At 43.4% G+C, this 28,000-nt stretch overlaps 1 protein-coding gene across 1 annotated transcript; it reads right to left on the reverse strand.

The window, feature by feature from the left end:
* Window positions 1-353: 353 nt before the first annotated feature.
* On the reverse strand, window positions 354-27,878 carry tafa4b (TAFA chemokine like family member 4b). The gene is made up of 4 exons (XM_041946118.1): window positions 27,764-27,878; window positions 19,823-19,978; window positions 9,446-9,570; window positions 354-410 (listed from the first exon to the last, which is right to left on the reverse strand). The coding sequence occupies exons 1-4, from the start codon at window positions 27,876-27,878 to the stop codon at window positions 354-356; spliced, it is 453 nt and encodes a 150-aa protein (XP_041802052.1).
* Between the last annotated feature and the right edge of the window lie 122 nt (window positions 27,879-28,000).

Genomic DNA, 28,000 nt, shown 5'->3' on the forward strand with positions numbered 1-28,000 from the left:
TCAGGCTGGCACCGAGGCAGCCGCAGAGGCGGATAGCCCTGAGCTCTGAGGGCGGACAGGGTAGAGCGGCATGTGAGACGCCAGTCGCTGCCTGTGGAGCTTGTCGTCTGGGCTGAGGTCTGGCTGAGGGCACGGCATCTGGCCGCCAGCGCAGGCAGATGTGCGGCTACGCTCAGGAGGCTCTGAAAATATGTGTCTGAATTCCTGCTCGACAACACCGGTAGTATAGCTGGTGGACAGAAAATATGAGCGCCATTTCTCAAGAAGTGCCTTGGATATATGAAGAGACAAAGTGACCCTCGACAAGCAAGCCCCTGTGTCCATATAGCTCCTGTGTCTCATTATCTCATTTCTTAGAGAGGAATGTTCTCATCAGTCTTTCTGTAAAGCTGTTTTCTGTCCATATTCAGCTAAATGGGTATCTACCACTGCACAGGATAGTAAACCTTGAACATCCATTATTTTCAAAGCTCACCTATTCTTTTGTTTGAAACATATCATACAACCACAGTGGCATGACACAAACCCTCAACGAGAGCTCAAGTCCTGTTGTCACATGCAGGCGAGCTGGTCCTCCTGCCTCTTTGATGGCTGTGTAACGCAGTCTCTTATCAAGGCTTTCTTTCATTGTTTTTTCTGCATGAAACGTTCCTAATATCCATTTTCTGATAAATTACTATCTACTGTGCAGTGCTTGCTGTTAGAATTAGAACCCCTTTTGTAATTTTAACAAAAACAATAATTAATTTGATAGCGTATTGAAAACTGCAGCTCCCATGAAAAATTTCCAGCATGGTTGTGAGGATTTTTTTCGACCATATCTGCAAACACGCTCGTGCCATTTTTCAGCTTCTTCACAGTAATTTCTGCTGTCTAAAAAACTGCCATCGGCCCTGGCAGAGGCCGAATTAAACTATAGATGGAAGCTTTATTATATTTTGAACAGAGACCCAGAAAACCACCAGTGCTCCTATACTGATACACTATTTAGCCTCAGGTTTTCCAGTTAGTTTGCAGTTTTTAATGAAATCCAACGTTATTTAGGAAAACGCACCATGTGGGCACAATATAAACAGGATTTTCTACGAAGCAGGGCCACAACATCAGCTAATAATACAGGACCTTGTTTTTTTCTTACTAGTGATACAAATTCTCAAACAAATTTGTGGTTAATTAAATTACAGAGAACCCCCTGACACTCAGTGAACCTGGTTGATCCAGCCTTGTCCCCGTCCACTCTCACATCTCATCACTCAACTCGCCTCAGTGTGTTTGTTAAATACTGTTTGCTAGCTTTTTTTTTTTCCAAAATTAGCCACCCTTGTCTAGACAAATGAAGTGAAATGCAGTGCAAGTTATGTTCCAATGCCGGGGTTTTGTTTTTGTTTTTCATTATTACAAATGTCAGTGTGAATTAGGTTTTCTGCTCCTGGACTAGAACCCAGAGGTTCCTGTCTTGTGTCAAACTCTGTTTTCCCCTTAAACAGTGTTTCTCTCCTGTTTGGCTTGTGTGCAGTGATGTTTGGGCTCAGGTTAGGCCATGGCGTATGGTTAGGTGTGGCTGAGATCAGCAGTTGGGGTTAGGGTAAGTCTGAGGTTATGAATTATATAGGAAGACTAGTTGAAATTTGTGGTAAAGGTTGAGTTTTAAGTAAAACACGTATCAACAGGAAAGGAGTCTGGCTCTCGATCATGCTTCAGGTACCACAACGTTGTAGAACTTGTGAGGTCTCTGCTTGTAATGATTTTAAAGTTGCAGCAGCGGGCCACAGAAGCAGCGGAACTAATGGTTTCTGTGCGTTTGATCCTCCCTTGTTCTGTCTCATCACTCTCTCCATACCTCACCTGCCAGGGAAATTTATGAGGACGCTGTTTCTCCACCCAACGCACCAGACAAGCGACATTTCTCATGCAAACAAACCATTAATTTGGTAAATAAGGAAGGAGTAGCACATTTGGATAATTAATTATGAATAATGCATGCAAACTTAGCTGTTGTTGTCATTGGCGTAAACACTGAAACACTTACTAGTAGGCTATTTCTCTACTTAGCATAAACAGGGGCTGTTTGTCTGACAGATAAATTCATATTTATGTCATCTTAATGGTTCCCTCTGTTGTTGTGTTCTCACATGTCAGGAAGCTCGCTACATGGTTGCCAGTAATACAGTGTGACAGTAAAATAAATGCAATTTCTTCAAATTAGGAACGGGCTTTAAATAGCACTGTTCCTATACCGTATTTGCCTGCAGAGAGCCACAGGCCATGCACCACATTATGGTCTCTATAGTTATATACTCAATAGTGACAGCAAGCAACACTTTTCCCCTGCAAGCACTGCAGCTCATCATATTGTCATGTGTATATGTGCGTAATCTTATAGTGCCGGTAAGCAAAATTAAACCCGTCACTGCATGTGCATCACATAACACATAATATAATGGAGATATTGTGTATCGAAATGTATATTGCTGGTGTCGGATAGCTGCGGTTTGCATTATCAGTGTTGCTGTGCATTCAGCGCTTGACTTTTTTTGCCTGTCATAGCATAAAGGCAGACAAAATTAAATGTACACACAGATATGAATTGCTTACATTGACTGTTTGGTTCTCCACGCCCTGCTTGTGCAAACAGGAGCACAGCACACATACACACACGCACACACACACAGAGTATTGTAAGCAAATACACAAAGTATTTGCATAAAGGTATACAGGTGCTCAATAGAAATGGCTCAATGGTAGCAGGCAGTTAATGTGCATGTATGTAGCTCCTGTATCCTCCCAAACACACATGCACACAGATGCACACACACACACTGCAGGGCTCCTCTTTATCAGTGCCGCTCACATTGGCACAGACACGTGCATTGCCAAGACTGCCAGGCTACGGCCATGCTAATGTAGCCCGTTAGTCTAACAAAGGCTCAGGTCAATGGAGCCTCTAGTGGCTAATTGCTTCAGAGAGATAAGTGAGTTTGACGACGCAGCAAGGAACGGCTCAGCGAAAGGAAGCAGTGAGGGAGAAGATGTTAATGAATCCCCCGTTCACTCCACCGTCAATATCGGCCCGTCGCAGCCCTGTCGCAAAATGAATATTAAAGACACTTTTGATTGTTTGCCCTTTTTTGCTCGGTTTCATTGAATTTTAATGGACTGTGTTGTGGTGTTTTTGTCACATATTCTACGCTGGGTAAGAGAGTGGAGCTAATGCAATTAATCCCTGCACCATCACCTGACGGCTAACCAGCTGTGGTAGCCAATAAATTCACGTGACCGTGTTTCACTAATCTAACGCGCTGCAGCAGAATACTGAATGAAGGGGACTGACTGCATTGTGCTCTCCAGTGAGCTGAGTGATGATAAAAGGCCTGAATACAATTAGATGGAGTTTGAATGGTGTATTTTCTGAGAGCGTTTGAGCACACGTCTGAGCCCATTTGAGTAATTATATGTCATGGTTGTTAGGCTAAGGATATGATCTCTTAAAGGAAACATTTTGGCTCGAGTTGATTCGTTCCCTCTGAAGTGACAGTGACAAGACCAGCGACTGCCATCCGGCAGCGATAACGCCGATCAGATCTTCTTCATCAGCTAATCTCCCTGTGACTTATATTAAATCAATGTCAGTTTCAGACAGCAGGACTTGGAGCCCGTTTCCTCTACAACAGCAAAGCTCTCTTTACCGAGAGCTGACTCAAGTTGTCACACATCTCTCTGCCTCTGACAGACTCACTTCATCTGAAGATTACCATTCTCACTGAACATGAATCCTGAACCCGTATTTTCCTGGATATGGCTGGAGGCTAATACAAATTGGACTTGACAAAAGATGATGCATAAGCCAAGACAACGGTGTTTCATCCCTTTATTTCTCCCTTTCTAGGTACCGATTGTGTGAATTGCCGACGAGTGTGATGATGGACTATTGGAGGCGTTTGGTTTGACGATGCAAGTGCCCTCTCGGGAGCCACCCAGGCTTAGCGTATAAACAAAGACATACTTAAAATACTCTTCACACACTCCCCCTCCCTCAAACACTATAGCTATACCTCTTTATCTCTGTTTTTCTTTGAGGTCGGTCATCATTCTTCTGTTTTCCATTCTCACTCAAGCTGCCTATCCTCTCTCATTAGCATGTTTTTCTGCAGTCATGTCCTCCATGCCGTTTGTTTGCTCCAGTGTGTCCTGCCCTCTGGGTCCCACCAGTTGCTAACCCATGGAGATCAAAGCAACCAGTCTCCATGGGACGTTTGGGATGTTAGACTCCTGTTGACACACCACAGACACATCCCTTTCCATTTTTTTTTTTTTTAACACTGAAGAATGTTTCCATGGGCACATTTCGTACAGTGAGTAGATTTCTTTCATTAGTTTTGAAGGCAGCTGGTAAACAACGATGTTGGAAGTGGGTTTGGGGGTTTTTTTGCACAATGAACAGACAATGTATTAACCTGTGGATAGGCACTGATGCCTGATAAATTTGCATGCTGTGTAACATCTCATTAAAGGTGAATATGGTAATACAAAATCCCTCCAAGATACTTTGAGGCCTCTTAGAGAGTTCAGTCATCTTCCTTCTCATAAATTGGCAAAGGTGAAGGAGTGTGCATCTGCTCTGCTTCAGGGCTGGCCAGCCTGGACACCAGTTGTAAATATATACCGTATATGGTGCAGATTTTCTTGTTAAATAGCGGTGACCTGAGACGAGCTGTGAATCTGTCCCTGGCAGGTCTAATCGCGGTTGGAACTGAAGGTGGAGCTGAGCGTCAAACCCCAGCCACCAGGGAGCAGCACAGCGCAAATTGTCCTCAAATATTGATTCTGCTGCAGAGAGCGATGTAGGACGGAGGGAGTAAGGCGCCAGGCTCGTCTGCAGAACACCAAACCTCTGGGGGAGATAGAGATGGGAAGGGAGGGAAGGAAGGAGATAGGGCGAGGAAAGGAAACAGAGCCCTCATATGGTTTGATGTTGCACAGCTCTGGAGACATTTTGCCTTATGCCAGCTGTAATTAAGGCTTTTCACTGTCTCTGCTGATTCCAGTTCTCCCACATCAGTGTGTGCATGTGGGTGTGAGTGGGTGAGTGGTTAAAAAGTTTGCATTTATGTGAATGCAGGTGTATTTGATTGCGTGCGAATGCGGCTGCTGAATGTCATCGCATCTCCACTCGGAATGGACCATTGTTGCCGAGACACCGCTCAAGGAAAGAGGGCATTGTGGTGTGACTGGCCTAACTGCAGTGCTGCACCGTGGGCCTAAAAATATTCCATGTCAGTGGTCCCGAGAGAAGCCCAGTGCTATCCAGGCCTCTCAGTAATGAGAGAGTGGAGCTGCCTGCCACTGGTAGCCCTGCTGTCCCCCAGCTCCCTCTGGCTCAGAGCTCAGCACTGGAGCTGGAGAGGCAGCGGCTCAGCTCCCACAGATTTATCATAGCTCACAAAGCAGCATGTCTGAAAGCAGAGGCTCTCATTCGCAGTGGAGCAGCCCCTGGCGGGCAAACCCCTGGGCACACTGACCCAACACATTCACATATCAGAGAGGCAGACAGATACAGTTTGAGAAAGACTTGCACTTGGATGCGTGTCTGCGAGAGAAAAAATGGATTTGGAAAGCATGAGAGCAAAAAGCAGCACACTAGTGCATACAGCTGAGAAATGAAGATATAGTGTGCGGGACAGTATGGAAACTCTTTTAACTGTGCCATCTTTTGTATTATATGCAGTGTAGCAGAAGATAGAGAGATTATACACGACAGGGACGGAAAGATTCAAAGTAAAGAGGGAGTGTGAGAGGCAGAATGGACAGAGATAATTGAGAGATGTAAGGTGGATGTTCAGGGCACTGAGCTATTGTATTCAGTGCAGTAATGATCCAGCCCTGAGGGGAAAAAAAAACATGATTGCAAAGAGCTGAACTGCCATTATCAGTGGCAATTTTTTCAGTATATTTCAGCGATGCATTGATGTTGAGGAGGTTTGTGGAGGCAATCAATGCGCAATGTGCACACAAAAACATACTGTATCTGCTACTAAGGGTAGTTAGAAAGACCCTGATTCATGCGAGTGTCTCGTATTTACAGTGCTTTTAAAGATTATGGATCTGACCATTTAGAGAGAGAGAGTGAAAAAAAGAAAGCACTGCCAAAGAAGTGAAATAAGAACATAAAGACAACTTGTCTTTCTTGTTTGAACATTTTATGGGCCTCCTTTTAACAGTTAACATAAGAGATGTCACATACTGAATATAATATAGATCAAAGATATATAACTTTGAAGGCTGAGCTTGGAAATGTTTCTGGGCAAAAATGAGACGGATGAATCACATTTTGCTAGTTCATATTGTACCAAGCTGCATGTAAGCAAGGCTCAATAGTCTGAGCCATTTTTAACCAAGAACTACTCAGGAATAATGGGGCATGATATATATATATATATATATATTTATATTTATATTTATCTACTTCAAGTGTCAGACATTTTACAAAATGCTCACCTTCAATTTCATGTGACATCCACAGCAAAGGATGGAAGATATCTAGAAAAACAAAACATTCCCAAATGGTTTCAACTAGTGCAAATATCTTACATGAATTTTTAATATGTTGTTATGATCCTACACTGCAATTCCTAATTAGAACTGCAAAATGACTCCCGCAAAACAATCTTCATGGTAGTGACTTGACCCACAAGAGCAATTTGATGCTAATTTGCTATTTGCTAATTATGAGCTGCTATCTCTTTCGTTTCTCCCAAATCATCTCCAGCTGTCTCCAGTATAAGACCCCACGTATTGACAGCAGGTCTGGACCGTGTCCAGCAGCACTCCAAGCACAGCTTTTAGTTCACGTCTCACACTCACCCACAAATGCTTTGTTGAAATATATACTTTAAAATGCTTACTCGGTGAATGACGTTGATCATTTTTTGATCAATCCACACTTTGTCCATTATTGGAAAATAAGAGTCCGTTTGTGTCCAGATGTACCCTGGGTGTCCATGATTGTAGGCCATTGGTGTCAACAACCAGCATACTGTATACAGTATGCGTAATGTGTGGCTCCATGTAGACAAGTGTACACAGTTAGTGATGAGTACATTTTATCCCATTGTTTTGTGATGGATAGCCTGACAACGGTCCTTTCCATGATCATTTCCCCACCGTACAGTAAATATGTGTGTGTCATCCATCCTTTCCACATGGAGTGTTTCAAGTTTCCCCGTGGCTCAGCGGCTCTCTTGCTATCGTGTGACCTGAAGAAGAAGCAACACCACACACAGGAGAAGACAGTCAGTGTCACAGAGACATGTAATTACATGGAGCTACTCTGTTCCACTACACACTCGCTGAATGAATCTTTCCATTTGAAAGAGCCAATCGGAGGTCAGAGGAGAATATCCTGAACCAAACCGTTTGATCTCTATTTCTCACTCTATGTCTTTTTCATTGGATTGCAAATGTTTGTTTTCAGTCCCGCTCCCTGACTGATTGCAGGGACTAACGCCGTCTCCGCTGCTTAAGCTGTATTTCACATGTCTTGGAGCTGTAATGGTTTGTTTACACTTGGCCAGTAAGTTGAAGGCGTATAATTGGACATGTATAGAGCTTGTTTTCCACCAACAAACCCCATCTCATGTGCATTTATAATGAACAGATATGCTCATATATTTAAAAAATCCTGTTTTCATCCTGAAAATGTTGGAGATGTGTTACCACAAAGGCAGGCACATGAAATGGGACATGTAAAAAAGTGCATCTCATGGTGTGGCGTCTTTGCTCTTCCTTGTTAAAGAGTGTTCCAGCGCCTCGGTCAAGCAATCTATGCATCTTTCCACAGCACACCTACGCTGTGTGGGAGTGGAACAGATGGACAGATACAGATCATCATGGTGAATGAGACGCTGAGGTGGAGAAAGGAGGTCATGGGTAAGAAAGAGAGGCGCAGGATAAAGAAGAGACACGCAGAGGGAGTGAGAGTGCAGGGCCGTGAGAGCTGTTGCCAGGGAATCGATGTCTCGTTGCAGCTATCTTCAGTGACATCTGCCACCATGTCTCCAAGTAACCGCTCACCGGTCCCAAAGCACCTTGCAAATGCACAATTAATGTCCACTGATGCAGTCAGCCACTGGCTCCTCAGCCGATCGGCTAGTCAGACAGGGTGGGAGAGACAAAACAGAAAGGAGAGAAGAAGAAGAGAGATGGCAACGTGCAACAGAATGAGGATAATTGCACCTATCAGTCCCAGAGTTGGTGTTAGGCCCAGGGTCATTAATTCCACTGCCTGTGAGTGAGCCCAGCAGTGCCTCTGTTCTTCAGTCTATCCCACTCACCAATTTAATTATGACTCTTAATTGTAAAGCCTCTGCGGAAGGCCCCAGCCATAATGCATTCTAATGAATGCGACAGATGTTGTGCTGTTATGCCATCTCTCGAGCAATTACTCTTATGGCGCCTGCGCCGCTTCCCTCACAACTGTTTCTTTTCTTTTTTTTAGATTTCACCTGTAAATAAACTGCACCTGCTCCATCCCACGACACGCACTCTGGCATGTACATACACACACCCCAGTTGTCAGTCCCGCAAATTAACTTTCACACTTCAACAGCTTACAAAGGGCCATGAAGGACCCTCATTTAAATCAATTTATCTCATCTGAATGGCGTAGGTTTACATGGCATCACACAGTGGTTGCGGGGGGGTACTCAGTGTGCAGAGGTCTTGTGTTTTCTCCATCAGTTGTTTTGTCAACCTTGCCTGAGGAGATACAGTTACAGCAGATTAACAAACAGGGCTCACTGGGAGGCTTGTTTGTTGATTAGCTCTGTATTTTCTTTGCAATTTTTCTATTGATGTTTGAAATTGGTGCTGCGACTACACTCATTTGTGGGCATCTTAAAAATCCAAACAGCCTTTGTTTCAAAGATTATTTTTTAACTTGCGTGGTAAGCACTTCTGAGTTCTTTCTTTTCATAAACACCACACACTAATTGAGGCGAGATGTTTCATAGAAAAAGAAATCTATTCAAGTGAAGATCATGGCCAAGTCTAGCTACATCAAATGTTAGTCAAGCTGGAAGATGCTCAGTAATATCTGTTTATTCTTTCTGGACATCATGTGTTTCTCCAGGGGCCTTTTGATGTGAACACTGATATGGTTACATGCTTTGTTGCTTGCAAATTAGAAGTTATCAAAGACGCTGCAATAATCAGTTGGCTAGATATGCATGTGCAAAGATGACACTGTGCAAGCACAGAAAACAGCACAAGCAGCAAATGAAAGGAAAAGAAGAGAATGAGTGAGCTGACATATGCAGAAAACAAACACATAATTAATCAGTCAGTAATTACACTCACAGACAGATGTTGAGAAGAGATGTGCATGCGAACAGGCCCTACACTCGCCCATGTATAAAAACATACGAGCACAGAAAGGCATGCTTCTCACCTTGGTGGTTTTGACTTTGTTGCCAGTGCTGCAGGACCAGCCGGTCAGGTCAGGCAGGACCTTACACTCCTCTCCGTCCATACACGGCTGCATGTGGCACCACCACTTCTGGGCTACGATGGAGGCTGGAGCAGCAAATGGAGGTTTGTAGGGAAAGAAGAAGAGCAGGCTTCTTACATGGACATTATGATGTGATTAGGAGCACAGAATTAATTAATGAAGGAAAGAACAGGGCACAACATTACCTACACGGTGACGACTGTACAATTGCAACTCACTTTATGCCCACAGCCAACATGAACTATCAGTTCAGGATGGAAAAAATAAAAGTAGCGCCTGCAGCATATTTTTACAATGTAAATGTTACAAGCGCTGTCCATGGTGCTGATCCCACTGCTGGGACTCCAGTACAATCAGCACCATGAACAGCGCCGTGGCTCTGCTCAAACCCCCAGTATCTCTGAGCAGGCATGTGTTTTCTCGTCTATAATATGATTACTGTGATTTTCACAGGAGCTAAAATGTATAGCAGTTACCTTTTTTTTTTTTTTCATTTTAATCAGATTAATGTAATCCCTCAACATGGGATCTTAAATCCTGTACGGAATGGGTGAATCTGGCATCTGAAGGATAAAAAAAAAAAATTCAACTAGACAGAACAGGGTAAATATGAGACAAGATTTTCACTGTCACACAAAGTCCTATACTGGATATAACCAATAAGACGTGGCTGCCCTGTGAATTTATATGTATTTTTGCATTTGTGCAGATGTATGAGTCACATCCTATAATTTAGATGAATCACCTAACTTCCCTATTGTTCCTGGTATAATCAGCAAAACACAAGGCACATTTAGACAATGCACCAATGAGTATTATTCCTACTGCATAATACATAGAGTAAAAACAGGATTATGGTGAAGCAGCGCTATCAATTAAAACACTCTTTTCTCATGCACTTGACACTAATGTTGATCTATTTTTGTAGGTGTAAAAACCCTCTCTATCAGCTCTCTTGCGTTCCATGCAATGTTGTGAAAACAAAATCTGTAAGGGGCCTTCTAGAGTTTGATGCTAAAATAACTGATTGAAATTAAAGTTGGTTAATTGTATGCATCTTTTGTGCAAGACGATGGAAAACTGATAAAACACAGCTTGAGAACTTGGCCTGATCTACAGTTAATCTGGTGTCAAAATCCAAAGTTTTCTCATGTTTTAGCAGCTGACACTCAAATCTTTCAGATCATCTGACCCACTGTCTAGACAGGAGACAGCCCGACAGCTGAGACTAACTCAATTCCCTGTCTCCAAACTCATCATCCATCCATCCTTCTGTCTCAAGTGTGGAGGCAGGGAGGAATAAAGGAGTGCACCCATTTCTCCAACTTCATTAAACTTGTGGATTGATGGTGTTTAGAAAGGAATTTTGATCTCTAGTGACTATTGTTTCCAAGAAAAGGGAAGGAGATGAGGTGGTATTGGCAGGAAAATGGGCTTTCAACTGCACAATGCAAAAAAGCATTGGCAAATCCTCTCACAGTGACTGAGAGGAAAAGAGGGGAAAGGGGGGAGAGGGAGGAAGAAGAGGCTAAATAATAGGTGTTCACCAAGAAAACATCTTTGAACTGTGGAAATGAGCAGCGAGGGGAACTGGGAGAGGGAGAGAGAAAGGGTGAGATAGGAGGGAAGGTGTTTGAGGATGGAGGAGAAAAGAGCAGATTAAGCAAAGGCAACAGACAGAAGGTGAGTAACAAAGTGAACCAGAGTGGAAAACAGGCAGCACAAATGCAACGACAGACTCAGGAAGGCACGTAGGCAGAGGAGGAGAGCCAACACCGAGTTAAGTCACCACACAAAAACTCACAGCCATCACAGGGCGTAATGTTGAACACACTGATATGATGCATGAGCTCAGTGGCAGTAAGCGGTTCTAAAAACCAATGGCTGTGTAATGCTCGTTAATGTGGCCATTATGGTGTCGACGACGGTGCTTTGCACTGCAAGAGTGTTATTTAGAGCTAATGGGCATGGCCTCTGAGTGCTATTATGGAGTTAGCGTTCCCTGCAGCTTATCTCATGCTATACTGGGAGGGCGGGGCAGACATGACACATAAGCACCTGCCTGTCAAGTCAGAAAATTAACAGGAGCTGGTACAAGGCCTGCGATGTCATGGACTGTTCGGATGTTGGACAGCACTCACGCACAGGTCCCAGCAGGTCAATGATGACAACATTACAGAGGTACTTAGTGTGTGAGCAGTAGTTCGTTCTGAGATCACTGGGACCATAGTTTTTCTGAACCCTACTAATAGCAAACGTGTAGAGGCTGTTGGTGGGTGCTACTTGGATTCACACTATATAACTGTGATGCCTTCAAGGTCAGCTACTGTGCAGATGGTCCACAAAAGCCTCTTTTTGCACGACTTTCTGAAAGTAAAATATTTGATTTCCACTCTCAATGGACATCTTTGAATTCTGCTTTAAAGGCACAGTTTGAGGCTTTGGAGAAGTATGCTTCCTTCTGTATGGTATATATGGTATGCTGAAACAGGTTAGTGTAGCTTAGCACAAAGACTGAATACAAAACAAAACTAGCTAGCTTGGCTTTGTCGAAAGGATAACAAAGTCTGCCTACCAGCTGCTCTAAAGCCCACTAATTAGCATATTATGTCTCATGATACCTTGTAATAAAACTGAAGTGTAAAATTGAGAAGTTGTGGTTTCAAATCCAACGCACAAGTCCTTTAAAACCACAACTTGTCATTTCTACACCTCAAGATATAACATGTCCATTCGTGAGATTTGGAGGTGTTAGTAGTTGGGTTTTGTCGCCTTTGTTCAGAGCTGTCTTTATGCTAAGCTACAGAATGCTAATTGGCAGCTCGCTGTAGCTTCATGTTTACTATTCAGTCATGAGAGTTGCATCAATCTTCTAATCTGTCAGACAGAAAACAAACAAGCATATTTCCCAAAATGTTGAACTATTAATTTATCCATTGACTGGTTCATCTCATCAACGCTCTGTCACCATGACTCACACAAGTTGTTCACTATTCACAGTCACACTGGCCGCCTCTTGAAGAGCAGAAAATACTTGAGACGCAGTATCAGCTCAGTTGCTTTTAAAATGATTGAGCTAATCTGACGTTGACGGCTTTATTTCCTCTGCACTTACCTCCACCTGAATATTCAACAGGTCTGTGTGAAGTTGAATCGCTGGAAAGTACTTGAATTAGAAAGAGGATGCATATACTCCAGGAAAAAATGTGTATAATGCAGAGTATCTCTCAGGCTGCCTACTTTAATTGCATCAGTCTCATTAAGAGTCTACATTTATATTCACAAAAGGTGCATATGCTTATTAAAAAAGGTTTACAGCTCAGGCATACATTTCATCACAGTTACTATCAGCTCATTACAATGGAATCTGCATCCAAAATGGCTCTTATTTAAGTTTGCTCTCAAACTTTCAGCGCAGTCTGCGCTGAGGGCAAACGTCTAGACAGCGCTTTGCTTAAGGTGCAGGTGATTAGGCAACACAAGGGACTGAGGCTATGTTATTCCCCAGGTTCTTGCCTAGTCTCTGGGGTCCTCTAAATAAGGTCTACAGAGGCTTCACGCTACGAGGCTGCCTACAGCTCCGTCTCTCCTCCTACTGATCACAACACGTCAATCTCACACACTCCTGATGAATGCCACTCATCCTCTTGCCTGTCATGGTAACAGCTTTTCATTTTTGTTTGTGTGTGCGAGCACATATGCCAGCTGTGTGAGCATTCGTGCCACACTGTACTTCATGCTCCTGCAGTGCTGCCTGGATTGTCATTGTAATGTTTGTGACATCAAGTGGACAAAGTTGAAACTGCAGGTCCCCTCATCCACATATTAATGCTGTGACTTTGCATGAACGAAGACTGTATCGTAGCATTATTCAGACCCCTCTGATCAAATATAAGGCTGTTAATGAACTTTCAGAGTGTGTGCCTTGTTCTACCTTCGCAAGTATTTAACAAGTGCTAAAGGCGAACAGAAGACCCCCCATGCAAGAACTTCAAACTTGATGTGTAGCCTTTCTGTAGGTGGAAGAAAATTCTCATTTTCATCAAAGGTAAACACACAAAGTTCACACCTTGACCTTCTAAGAGGTCAACACAGTGTAGATCAATCAGGTTTATCTCACGAAATATTAATGATAATATTTTATCTGTGGATGTCCATACGGTCTTTTTTTATAATGCACTAATGGAGGAAATGTGACATCAGGTAAGTCGACTTAGTCTACCATCAGAGACAGAATGTATGTCATGTGCTGAAATTGAATACGCCACCAATTATGCAGGTTCAAAGGGACTTCCTTCACCTCTAACCCTTTCATCTCAAGTCATTCAAGTCACATGATAAAGAATAATAGATAAGTCTTTGATATATTAAAAAAACCTAATTCACTACTTGTCCCATTGTATCATTCAAATGTAGCCCGTTTGAAGTAAGGCAGGGAATACTAACACAATATGTGCACTCAGGCATTTGTCTGTTAGAGTGTTTGCCCATTAATACTTTACAAAGGCACCGCCTGAACTCACTCAGTGGAGCAACACAAACTGCAGTAGGGAGTTTACTTTCGCTTTGCATGTGTGGGTGTGTGTGTGTATTTGTGTATTTGTGTATTACCGTGTGTGCCTGTTATGCACATATAGATTTATAGCCTTTGTGTGTACATGTATGCAGCCCAAACTGTGCAGTAAGTGTCAGGCATAAAAGCACAATCACAAGCCGTCCCGTGCCCTTGCTCCCAGGTCATTAATATTTAAAGGCAATATGATGTACCTTCACATACACACACACACACACTCGCGCGCACACACAAACAAGAAGTTGGGGATGGACCCAGAGGTATGGATACCCTGAGGCATTGTAACTGTTCCACTCAGTGATCCTGGAGTGCAGATGCAGAGGCATCCATCTCTTTCTACAATGATTTACTAACACACTGTATCTCTGTTGCCATGGCTCACACAGCCATGCCAGCACACCCAGGTATGCATGACGAGAAAACACAAGTGGAAAGTGCGGTGGAAAAACAGTCCGAAAAAGATTATACATGGTGAACAGTTACACACATACACAGGAGCAGGCCGACAAAATGGCAAAAGCGTGACATTATTGAGCAGATATTACAGTAAATAACAGCAGGTTGATGTGTGCTGAAACACTAAACTGGATTTCTTTGCCCAGTGATGAGACACAGTTTGTCTGTCTCTGAGTTCAGCAAATCACACACCAAACTAAATCCATTCATCCACTGTTTTTATCAGGTCTCTGCGCTGCCTGTCTTTCTCCACCACCAAACACACTTTAATGACAGTGTCTGAGGAAAGACTTTAAGTCCTTCTTACTGGTGCTCAGAAAAGTGGCAGAAACACACACACACACAAATACTTGTGAGGGCAACCATTCCTGTGCTCCTTTCCCTAACCATTACCGCCATGACTAAATGCCTAACCCCAGCTCTTACCCTGACCCTAACCTAAACCTCATTCTGACCTAACCCTTAAAACCAAGTCTTAACCATCACATAACCCTTTGAGCTATGAGGACTGACCACAATGTCTCTAACTATGTAGCAAGTACATGCATGCACACACAGCATATTACTCTTAGTCTGCACTGTACTTTAGTCCAATTATAAGGGAGGTTATAATTAACCTGAGTATTTATAGTCAGAGGAGGATCTTTTACCTTTCGCTCTGCACTAAATTTATCTCACAGTTACAGTTACTAGTTACTCTGCAGATAAAAGCATGAAAGGTTCTTTTCATGTGACACGCTGTTAAAGGCTGAGCGACCCGGCAGTATAAAGTGGTTCCATTTAGCTCTGCATGTGTCATCTACAACATTAAAATGCTCCCTGCAGGTTAATGAATTAGATCATCTGACACTCTGAAAGAACAAGTCCTCCTTTACCTTTGACACTCCAGTACATTTAGCTGCTATTACTTACACACTTTTATTCATATACAATTTTAAATTCAGGTCACTTAATAGGCAGTTTTCTAAATTGTTGTATTTATAATGATATTTACATGAGTAAAGATTATTTATTCAGTATTTATTCAGCTATACTGCACAACTAAGCAAGGAGTTATAACATGCATGCTTCATGTGAGGACAGCTTTCTTTCTGGACATTGCAGAGACTTGCATTCATTCCCTAGAGGTGCACACCAGCCCAAGCCGTAACCAGCACATTCCTAACTAACCCTGTGAGCTTAACTAAACTTGGCAGAGCCCAAATTGAGACAAAAAAGCATTTTATTTATCCTGAATGCTACCGCAGTTAAACCAAACAGCGGACAGACATTTTGTCTTCACTTAGACAAGCTAGTTCGTGTGACTGTGAAATCAGTGAGACGCAGACACACAAGTGCAGCCAGTATACTGTTCTTAAAAACAGACGACTTCTATTAATCAGATATTATCTATTCTACCTCCAGAAACTCTTCACACTCTGACTTTTCTAAATCGCCTCACTCATTAACTCTTCATTCACACACAATGCTACCACCGCACAAACAAACGAAGCATGTTTCATGATTAATGGAGAAATCAAGGAAAAGAATATTTTGATGAATGGAGTTCACTTGAAAAAGTTAGCCTGGCAGTAATGGGCCCCACCGTGCAGCAGCCAGTAATGGGACCGGCTGCCATTTACTCCTCTTTCAGCCAGCATCAATAATGCAACTCCATTTACACTATGGCTTCTCTACAAGGGCTGGCTACTGAGAGGGGTTTGTCTCTTTGCATCAGTGCCCAAGCCTAAAAGGTGAGAGTAGCATGCGTGGATGTGTGTCTGTGTGCGTTAGACAGTGTTGGATGAGGTGAGATCTTTTGTATCTGTGAACTCAGAGGTCAAGCGTGACTCATGAGATAAGTGCTGCTGAGCACTGGATTTGGAAATGAGAGGCGGTGGGAGACGGAGGTGAGATCTGAATAGGAAATTAACCTAAGAACTAAGGAACTAAGCTGTGTGTGTGAGACAGAGAGAGAGTGTGTGTGTGTGTGTGTGAGACAGAGAGTGTGTGTGTGTGTGTGTGTGAGTGTGTGTGTGTGCTTTTGTGAGGGTGAATTAAAGAAGAAAGGAAGAATGAGTGATTAAGACCATGAAAAAGGATTTATCACTGAATGACTTTCAGTGAGGCAGCAATAACTGTCAGTCTATTAGCTTCTGATCAGTGTCATTCCTCACTCTTAGCAAACTATACCGAGTCTTTAAGGAGAGCTGAACAAACAAAAGCAAAGCATCAGGGCAATGCCCATTCTGAAAGGTTAGCAAAGTTTCACATGATTCTTTATTTATCCCAACTTTCATTACAAAGCCAATCATCTTTGCTATGGTTGCCTGATTTTATCATTATCAAGCAATTGTTCCCATCTAGGAACTCATCAAAGAGGTTAAACAACAAATCTACTTTTCTTATTGAGTGAAAAAAGTGCTGAAGTGAACTAGCAGGTATGTTTGTGACGGAGTCATCTGAATGGGAAAGGCACCGTCTACTGGCCGCATGCAGGAATAGCAGCACGGTGGATGGAGGAGGAGGGCCGGGTGCTCTGCGGAGAGTCGTGACCACTAAATATGGAAGGCGTTTGGACACTTGGAGCACGTGCAGGCAGCACAGAAAGTCAAACACGGTAGGTTTGCTTGTTTCATGTCAAAGGAATAAAATGAGTCACTAAAAAAAAGTCAGAGGCAAGCAGAAGTGTGCAGATTAGGGTGCAAATGAAAAAAGAATACATAAGAATCATTAATAATTATAGTAGGTAACCTCAAATCTAGTGTTTTGGGGTCCTGGAGACTCTGGACCCCCATTAACAGCACAAAAAAAACATATGTAATATTGTTTTACCAGCTTGATACTTCATGACTTTTCCTAAATTAATAAGAATTACCTATAAACATGATTTTGTGATGAAGTCTAGAAGTCAAACATGTTGGGTTTTGATAGTTTCAGCAGAGAAGGACAAAATGATGCAATCTTTGGGACCCGAAACAAGCAGGAAGTAAAGCAAAACACAACAATTAAATCATTAACCAAATAGTCTAAAAACAGATTTGTTTTTATTTACCTAGCTAAATAAGCTTAATATCTATATCATCCTATAACGAGTCTGTCGATGGAAGTGAGCAAGTGAAAGCTGGGGCAGCGTGAGCGAGGCGTCCCTCTCCATAGTTAGGAGATCATCCATTTACTGCGCCAGGGTGAGAATGTGCTGATGTCTCATCAGTGCCTCTGTTTGTGTTGGCTTAGCAGCCGCTCGGGTCCGTGCGAGTGTGGATTCAGTTTCCACCCCTCCTGGCTGACCTCAACACTTTGAATAACCCGAGCGCTTCGGAGATTCACTGGCTCTACTCACATATGAGGCACCCATGTATTTTCCTCTGGTAGGGGGCTAATACAGCGTGATTGGAGCGGGCCGGCTGGCGCTGGGTGTGTGTTTGTGATCTCAGCGGAGAGGCTGTGGATGATAGGGGTCAGTGACACCGCTTGTTTCTCGCTGGGCAGGAGCTCGCAGACCGGACAAACGGGTCGAACAAAGGTCCCGCAGCTTTCATCCGTCTATCATCAGCGCACTCCCACATACACAGCACGCATTACCAGACACAAACACGCTCATACATGCTGTGTGTGAGAGCGAGGGGGAGGAGGATTCCTTTGAAATTAATCTTTGTCTATACAATGAAGAAAATCATACCATGACTCTACCCAGCTTTTTTTCCCAAAACTTCTCTCTTGCAGATGCTTGTTCTTTATTCTTCACCATTCTTTATCTGAAAATCCCTTCTTTATCACCATCTGTCGTATCCTCAAGTGGCCCGACTGGATATGAAAAGGAATGCTGTCCCCAATAACAGCGGGCCTTTTACACCGCAGTTTAAATTTCCAGTCTTGCGGCTGAGGCAGTCTTGGCTGACAGCTGTCATATATTTGCTTCTCCTTTCACACAGCACCGGGGGAATAAGGGGGACACTGGTGATTGGGGTTTCCATTACAGGCATTAGCGGCTTTAACCCTTCATATTGCATGATCTCTTTAGGACACGATGAAACACAAATTGTCCTACCTGCAGGGCCAAGATATGCAGTTTTACTCCATACTATTTAAACCCTTAACAAGGATGTTCTGGTGTATGTTTATCAAAATGACTCAAATTTACTGTGACTTTTTGGTATCTTCCTTTCTAAGTGTTAAGACCACATTTTATTCATTCTTTATTCTGATATTGCTTCATCCACCGCCTGCCTCACCCCTTCTGTGTTTCTTTATTGCTTTGCTTAAGAAGGACGGCAAGGCTGGGTGTGACTTTTCCATCAGCTTTCCATATTTTCAAGCACCTTTAAAAGGTTCAGCTCTGTTTGTGCTACATCAGTAGCAGTGTCTTCCCGTTTTTTGTGCTCTGAAAAAATCAATTTTCGCACAGAATCCGGCCTGGCAGCAATTCAAAGTAAAATGCAGCGAATTAATCTTCCCTGCAGTTGAGTAATATCTCAAAATGAATCTGGTAATGATTTGTTTTAGGTGAGATGTTTCATGTAGCAACTTTAATGATGCAAGAGGATCAAAAACATTTTTAGCCTCTATGACCCTGTCAGATTCAGCAGTGTGTCAGTCATTACAAAAACATGTTGTGCAGCCAAACACTGTCCGAACCTGCAAAACATCATTTTCAATTCCAATCATGCTCCCATGGTTCGGCAGAAATGCCGAGGCCTTGCTGCAGAATTGTGGGGAAACGTGTATAAAATGATGCCCAAGACATCTGGAATGTTTCTGTTTGATTTGACAGTGCAGCATATTGGGTTTGAATGTTTTCCTGTAGGTGTCATATAGCTTCAGCGTGGTGCGTGCTGGCACAGGTTCATGCAGAATACACAGCATGTTTTCATACAGAGTGCACTTAAGGGTAGACTTCAAGAAAAGTGAAGGTTTCGAGAGGTTACAACAGCTGCAGCTGAATGCTACACAGACTCTTTGCAGCTGACCGGTGTAACCAGACCTACAGTAGACCTCTGGTCAATTAGCAGCTCAAGCAGAATAAATGTCATGTAGGCGATCTCTTTCAGACATAGTTTTGATATGTGATGAGCAGCAGCTTTTCCTCACACATGTTTGTACAAACTGATATTTTTACATAAAGGGAACAGGCATGTCTGCACCCGACCCGTTTCAGAAATGCCGATGTCTTATTGTGGTGTTACATTTGCACCCTTGCGGAGTGATCTGGGTTGTGGGGCTGCCAATACAGCACTTCACTTGGATATTTATATATTACAGTTTCTTTCACGCACACACACAGACATCCAGGGTTGGGGAGTTTTTACCTTCCACACAGGAGGGTCTGGCTCTGGTGGTGCCAGCGACCTGCCCAGGAAAACAGGAACACTTGACGGTTTGCGAGCGCTCCTCAATCCTATTCTTATTACAGCAGCGATGGATGGCAACCACCTCACAGGTCCCCTGCTTCACCTGGTATGCGACTGAGAGAGAGGAAGATAGGAAAAAGGGAGGGGGTTATTTGAAATTCATCGCCTTTTATGATGGCTTATTGGTGTTGAGATGGTTTCTTGCTCCATAAAATTGAGTTTAAATTCAAATAAATGGGTGCTGCAAATAACAATCAAATATACAGCACAACAGCTTCTCTGAGGATTAAACAAATCTGCTGAATTATTTACTTTTGTATAAACTCTTCAATTTATTCCAGTCTCATATGCTTTGATTCATAAGTAAACACTCTTTAGTGATACTTTGCTTTTATTCTCAGCCCAGTGCCCTCATTAATTTAGACACATAGGCGGCTCGGTTGTTGTCATTGTGTGCAGGGGAAGAAAACACAGCGAGAGCAGGAAATGTTGAAAAAATAATAATTTCTTTGGGCTCCTTTCAGACATAATAAGCCACTTGATCTCAGCAAAGAACAGGCATGCACATTTTATGAGGAAGTCATGTGGTAGAGCAAGCCACGAATACGATACACTTCCTATGAATTCTTATGGATTCTGGCCTGGACTCATCTCTGTTAAGTGTATGTTTACGTGTGAGTGTGTAAATGTATGTATATAGAGTATATCTGTGTGTGGGTGTGTATATGGATGGCTGCACCTGTACTTGCGCATCTCTGCATTTTTTATCTCCGTGTGCATGTGTTGGCTTCGCTGTGTGTCTGTGAGTGTGATCCTGAAGTCATAATTCATATGAGGATAATTGCTTTCCACCTGACACCTCCAACACACAAACAGCGTCTAATCTGCCTTGATTATCTTCACATTTCCCTGGGGACCTTGGTCTGGTTAATTATAACATTGTCTTGACAGTAATGGGACAGAAGGGCACACTTAACTTAAAGTAAATTTTAAAACAAAGCTCTCTGCCTGGTGGCAAAATGTGTTTTTATGTGAGCGTGTGATGTTACTGAAACAATATGCTTTTAATCAGAATTATTTCTGTTCAGTCACAGTTCAAACAAACTCTCCCTTTATCATCCGCGCCCCTCCTGAGGGAAATATGTTTTGTTATACAGACTGGACTCCTTGTGCTAAAAGATAAATGTGGCTTCACACCAATAAAAAGAGCTCGCAGGGACAGTCTCAGACATGTGCTGGTGTATCAAACAGCACGAGGACGCTGTGAGGACAATGTGTGAATAGGCTTATGTTGTATGTTTATGTTTAGAAGTGTGTGCTGTATAATGTCTATGCTAATGTTACATTACATTCGGCACATTAAAGCCATGAATCTCTTAGGAGGAGGGTTTTGTTGCCACCTAAAGGAAAACGCGCCAACCACAAATGTTGGGTGAAGTGTTTAGTATATCTAATCTTTGCTTATGGCTTCTGAACAGATTCCAGCCGTCTTATCTTCGCTCTCAAAGCTTGTTGTGCACTCCTGAGAGTCTCTGGCACCGTTTCCCGGCACAGCAAACCCTCCTGGCGACATTACTACCTATAAGCCTCTTTACAGCCCTGGAAAAACCTTGGTTATACTGTACCATAAGCCCAGATTTCATTTATGTACGTGACTTTACCCAGACTCCAAAACTTTTCATGCTCAGCTCAATGAGCTTTGCAGGCAGACGCAGAAGAGCACACACACACACATACACACACACACACACACGCACACACAGCAGTAAACACACAAGCGCGCACGAAGCGCACACACACTCTGTAGAGGGTTCCATTTCTGCAGGCCATGGCCCCTCTCATCCTTTCTGATTTAAAGTTTGTTTGTTCTCTTCTCCAGAGAGCCCCATCAATGATCCCAGGCTCTCTGAGGGCGCCCCTCCGCTATCATCCCTCCACTTTCATTTCCCTCACTCCTCTGTCTCGGGCTCTCCTGAGGCTAGAGCGGCTGCCGGATTACCCCCATGCGTGTGCGCACACACACACACACACACACACACACACACACGCACAAGCACATATAGCCTATATCTACTGATAAAAACCTAGAATATAATAAAATGGAGCAGAACTAAATGGGGCAAGAGCTATCAGTGCAGCTGTAATTATAACAGCAATAATCACAATGAAATCACAGAGTAACAATGCTTAAAAAAAATGAAAGTCTAATTCTAATTCAACACAAATTGCCTTTGTTTTAATCAGACACGTGGCCTCATTATCGTTAGTCCGTACTGAGAATTCATTCCGCTGTTTGTGCAGAGCGGTGATTGGGTAAGACTAGTCAATGGGCTGCCCCAATCGTAGAAATAGGCAGCTTGTTAGTGAGAAAGAAAGAGGGTGAGGGAGTCACGCAGGAGGAGGAGATGTGGTGTCACAGGCAGCGGAGAGAACAAAGAGCAGCTCGCCTCCGGTCGGCATAATGAGGTCAGAAGGTTCACAGGTCTGCTCTCTTTATTGCCTACGTCAGACCGGGGCCAGGGCTGTTTGTATCTTAAAACTGTAAAGCTTTGAGGGTGTGTGTGAGCAGCGGAAGATAAACTCAGCCGAACTTCATTTATGCCTCTTTTATGCGTCTGTCCAGCTTTGCAGGCTTATTTTAAATCTTAATGAAGCATATGTTAATATGGGGTAAATTCAGGCCGGCGTATGAGGAAAACCTACATGCTAATCTCAAAGTGATTTCTGTTATTTAAAGAAGACAGACTGGAGGGCCTCCATTGGGTTTTCTTGCCGTTTACAGCTACAGCTGAACAAAAAGTCCAGTCCAAGTAAATGTTTTTAAAGAGCCTTTAATCGGGACGCTGTGTGTTTCAGATGGAGTATCATCAGGGAGCAGCACAACAAACTGCATTCAGAAACACACTTTCTACGGTGATGATGATTTGTTGCCTCGTAACTACCTCTACCTGGAATAAAAAGGTGACAAACACGAGGTTCTTTTTGCAGTTGGCATTTCTTTCACATTCGCCTGACAATTTAGTGACTCCAGTAATACTAATATCAGCCTGAAAATGTAAAGTAAATGCAGCCAGCAAAGGCTGTAAAACAGAGCTGAAGTCGTCTTATTTTCCACTTCCTGTGTGTGAGGTCAGTTTTCTTTTCAAGTGTGAGTGCAGACATTATCACTAACAGTGTATGCATGTTAAAGCCCCAGCAAATTATTCATTTCTCCTGACCTGCACAAATAAGCTACATTCAACTTATATGTCAGCGTCTCTCAAAATGCTGAATTATTTAACCTCAGTGCTTACAAAAAATCAAATATGCTACAACTCAAGTGCATGAAAGTCTCACTAGCTGGTGGTTTAGCTTTCAGCTTTTGAATCAAGAGTAAAGTCAAACTATTTGACAGAGAAAAGCTGCCTTCAGTCTAATGAGGAGGTGGTAATATTTCTATGCGGTCTCACAGAAATGTGAGGAAGGAATAAAACCACAGAGTGAGTCCTAGTTCCATTAGTGAGGCGTTATAAAGGAGTTTTACCACGCTGCAACCAATGAGAACGTGCTGGAGCTCTGAAACATATGATAAAAGTAGGCGGATGCATCACTGTGTGAGTTTGTAAGTGTGGGCCTGTTTTTGAGTTGTGCATCTGTGAGGGAGCAGCATAACTATGAACTGTACCCTTTAGCATCCAAGGTATATGATCAATCAATAGAGGTCAGAGCCACACAGAGTTTACAGCCAAAATCTATTTAATGTGGGAGAAATGACCTCAAAACCGCTCACGCCTGTTGCTCCGAAACAAGAAGCGTAAAGCAATTCCTCGTCTTTACAGCAAACAATCTACAAAGAGAAAATGTCATGTTAATCATTTTAGTGCACAATAAAGAAGTAACTGTGTTATGTTTGTGGTGAATGGCAGGACACAGATGTGGCTGCAGAATTTCATATTCAGTTTAACAATTCTAGGAGCCTACAGCCATGCTGGCAGCTATTTCGTGGACTGTATGGTCTGTATTTGGGCACAGTGGCGCTTTGGGCTGAATACACAGTGGTGGGTCGACAGACAGACAAACAGACAGAACAAGGGACAGGCTGATCGTTGGTCTCTAGCATGGCTAACGATGGAAGCTGCCAAATTGCAGCACAAATTTAATTTCTTTCATTAAGAACAAGCTGTTCATGAATGTGTCATGATCAGTGCAGCCACACTGACCTACGAGAACAGCTGTCATATGAAGAATGTATGATTTTCTGCAGTGAAAGTGAGTTTTCAGAAGATGTTCAAAAAGTTCCAACAGTGAGCAACATAAAGTTGGGCCAATATCTAGCTGCAGCAGTGGCCGAAAACCAAGAAGTCTGAACCGAAATAGTGTAAAACCAGGACAAGTCCCAGACATCAGAAAAGCGGTCCGGAGTGCCGCCTGAAGAAGTGTGAGCCTTTTCAGTTTTGCCTTACCTCCTCCAGCCCAGGTTCAGAGCACTGCTGCCTCTCACCCCTCATCTACTTACGATTCATGTGTTGAGCAGTCCGCCTGCAGCTATAGACACATAATAACAGTGTATCTAATGTCTCAATGTTGCCTTTAAACCATTCTGTTATGGCCATCTCAATGTAATAGAGCCCAGCACACGCTGAGATGAAAAGACTTCTCAAGCATGGCTAAATGCTTCTATTCCCGCGGCAGGCAAAGGGAGGTGGGTGGAAGGTGGGGGGGTGGGGGTGGCAACAGTGGCTGGGCAGCCAACAAACCAAGCTACCTTGAACTGATGGGTTAGTCAGGCGATTGATGTAGTCTGACAGACACAGGCGAGCAGGAGCATTGTGCAATTTATCAAAAAGCTGTATCTTCCCCTGTCAATACCTGACAAGCATGTCCACCGCTATGAAAGGCCAGATATCTGGCAAATCAACGTTGAGGGGACATACTGTACGTCTCTGTCGGAACACAAGTTTCAGGAGGGCAAGATGACAGCGATCAGTTGTGTGGAACAAGGTGGGCAACCATGTCAAACATCAACTCATATCCTCTCTGCTAAAAATCTACATATTTACATATTACACCTAGTTGTTGGATCCTGATGTTGTTTTTTTTTTCATTTCCAATCCTTCCTTTCTTTCTTCATTTGCCCTCTTAGATCACTCGTTGCCCTTCCCTTCCTCTCCTCCACTTCCCTCACTTGCTCCATCTCCTCCTCACCCTGATCCCACACAGCCCATCAATCCCTCTGACATTATCAGTGTTTAACAGGCCCACAGGCTTTATGCTAATTATCATAACAGGTCGCTGGTACGGCTGAGTACTCCTGCGCAACAAATCTATCCCCAATAAAACCTGCTCTCTAAGACCTTGCCAGTGCTGTTTTTTAAGGGGACATCTTATAAGCAGCCTCAGATGAGGACATGCTGACTCCTCTGCAGAATGCTCAATTATAAACATGCATGGATGCGCACAGTTGTGTCCACAACAAGCTTGCTTATTTTCCCACACGCACGGTAGCCTTGACTGTAGCCCTGTTCATGCACAATGAGCCTTGTGTGTTGCTGAGCCAAGGAGGGCAAACCAGGTCCAGCTTACACTCAATGAATTCATGAAGAAATATGTCTTTCTGGGAGTTTGAGATCCACGGTACATTGTGCCAGAGGTTAGCGATTTGTCCTGGAAGCCAAGAAACACTGTTTAGTTTGCAACGCACGCTATTACAAGCTATTAGTTTTGCACATGGAAGTATATCACTTCTGCAAGCTGGTGACTGGTCTCAGATAACTGAATTTCAAGCATTCAAACAAGAAAAGAAAAAGACTGTAATGGAATCTCAAAGCCTGAAATTTAATTGTAACAATACAGGAGAGCGTTGCTCAGAACTGTAAGAGCACAATCGATCATCTCAACAAACAAAGTCTCATAATAAGGAACAGCAGATCAGGCAGGAGTGCAGCTTTTTTTGCGTTGGCCTGGAATGCAGTTTATTGTGTGACCTGCTTATGAAAGGTTCAGTTTAATTGTTATGAAACATAATAAAAGAATCAATGAAGAGCATTAAAGATGTTACTAAAGTATTTGTTGCTGCGTGTTGGGGTGTCATAATGATCTATTTGTAAGAGGGCCAACTGTGAAAATGGCCGTAAGAGTAATGAATAGATGAACTGATAGTGTCTGTGTGCTGAATGTTTCGCTGCAAAATGTGAACCTGCAGAAGCGAAAGCTTTTCCCTGAGAGAGTTCTCAGAATGCATTTTTTTATTTCTATATTTCTTAAGCTGTATCTGCTACTTCTGCTATCTGCAGGTCAGAGGAAATGCAACAAAAATAGTTTATGTGACGCCTGTCAGGTGGTCATGTGCTGAAGCTATAGAGACACCATAGCTGTCAGCGGGAACACATTTGGTGGCTCATTCTACACCTTTTATTCCCATGAGAGTGCTGTCAGAAAATATAAAGAAAGCAGATGGGATTTTTTTTCCCCCACATTTATTTAAAGTGACAACTGTCAGGTCTGCATGGTTTGTTGACATTCATTCCATTAAAGATTTGTTTTTGAGGTGCGCTCCTGTAAAATGATTGATTGGCTGAGAATAACACCGAGCAAATGAGACTAAGATTTAAAAAAAATTAATGCCACAATTCCAGCGGAGCATTTTTTGACCTCTAGAGCCACCATGTGGCAGCAAATGGTACACCACCAGCAGCATGGATCAAACAGAAGCCTCACTGACCTGCCAACAAAACAGCAGTAAAAACACTTGAGCAGAAAACACAGAAAACTTATCTAGCAGTCATAACGTACCGCCAATTATTTTTCAGCCTCAAACCGCTGTGTGTGTGTGTCATGTTGGTATTCACAGCCGACAAGTCCTAAACTTCCACCAATTAGAGTAAACCCTCTAATAAAGCGCACCAGTCGGTTTGGGAGCGAGTCATCTTGTTTCACAGCGAGAGTGAAATGAGAAGGGGGCGGGCACCCGTGTTGACCTTCACAATACACAAGGCCTGCAATTAGTAGTGTCCCTGCCGTAAGCAGGCTGCCTCGTCTTCGTCAAACAGGAAACTAATACAATCGCTCGCTGCACAGGCTGGATGCTGGTAGCATTTGTGTGGCACATAAAGGTCACCTTGCAAAACACGGGCACTGAGAGCGCAGAATAGAGATAATTAAGGAAATTGTCATAATTAAGTGCGAGGAAGAGGTGACTTGGGAGGTTGTCGCCAACAAGTCGAGGCGCAAGATGCTGTGATTCAGCACAACTGTCCCTGCTGCCAGCCCTGATGAAATATTAATAAGACTGTGTTGGTCATTTTAAGGTTGGGGGGGGCTTGTCTCCATGACTTATGGAAATTAAAGATAGAGAATAGATTTAGCTTGTGGGCCTCAATTAAGTCAGCGCTGGCTATGGTTTCTATCTTTTTTTCATGGATTGCTCAGGGAATAAGTGAAGTGGTGCTTTGGTCGAAGGGGGTACTGCAGAGCTATGCATATTAATGTAGGCACTAGCAATTATGAGCCTGAGGATTAGAAGTCATGAGCCTACATGGCCTCTTCCACATGAGGCATGTACCCTATTTCATAGCCACCCTGAGAACAACAGCATCAGCCCTGGACTGCTGGATGTCTGCAACCACTCTGCATAGATCAGATCACACCCACACTGATCTATTTGTGTTGACAGCTCCTGACAGCTTAAGTGCCATTTGTATCTGTATGGGCTCGATCACTCAAATAGGGGTGTGTTTGCATCTGGTCTCGTCTAGATTACATTATGTCATGCTGAGGGACGGAGCAAACTGTCCCCGCTCTGCCCCCACCTGCTGGATCGGGATGACTCAGTCAGCGACAGGCTCAGGGAACATGTGTTCTACCTTTGCAGTGACAGTGTAATTAACCTCTCATGGTGTTGGAAGGCAAGACCTGGTGTACCTGTCGGTCCCCGATGGTTACGGCTGCCAGAGGACACCGGGTCAACGCAGAGCATCACCAAAGCAACGAGGAAGGCCGCCTGCAAAGGCCAAGCTGACCTCCCCCACAGTTTCATCCTGAGAGAGGGATAGACGAGAGGGGAGGGCGAGGCGGGAGCAAAGGGGAGAGAGGAGGAGGAAGAGGGCATGAGAAGAGGATGGAACCTCACACCCAAACGAGATAGGAGGCAGAACAGCA

Source organism: Chelmon rostratus, chromosome 2 (assembly GCF_017976325.1).
Source record: "Chelmon rostratus isolate fCheRos1 chromosome 2, fCheRos1.pri, whole genome shotgun sequence".
NCBI lineage: Eukaryota > Metazoa > Chordata > Actinopteri > Chaetodontiformes > Chaetodontidae > Chelmon > Chelmon rostratus.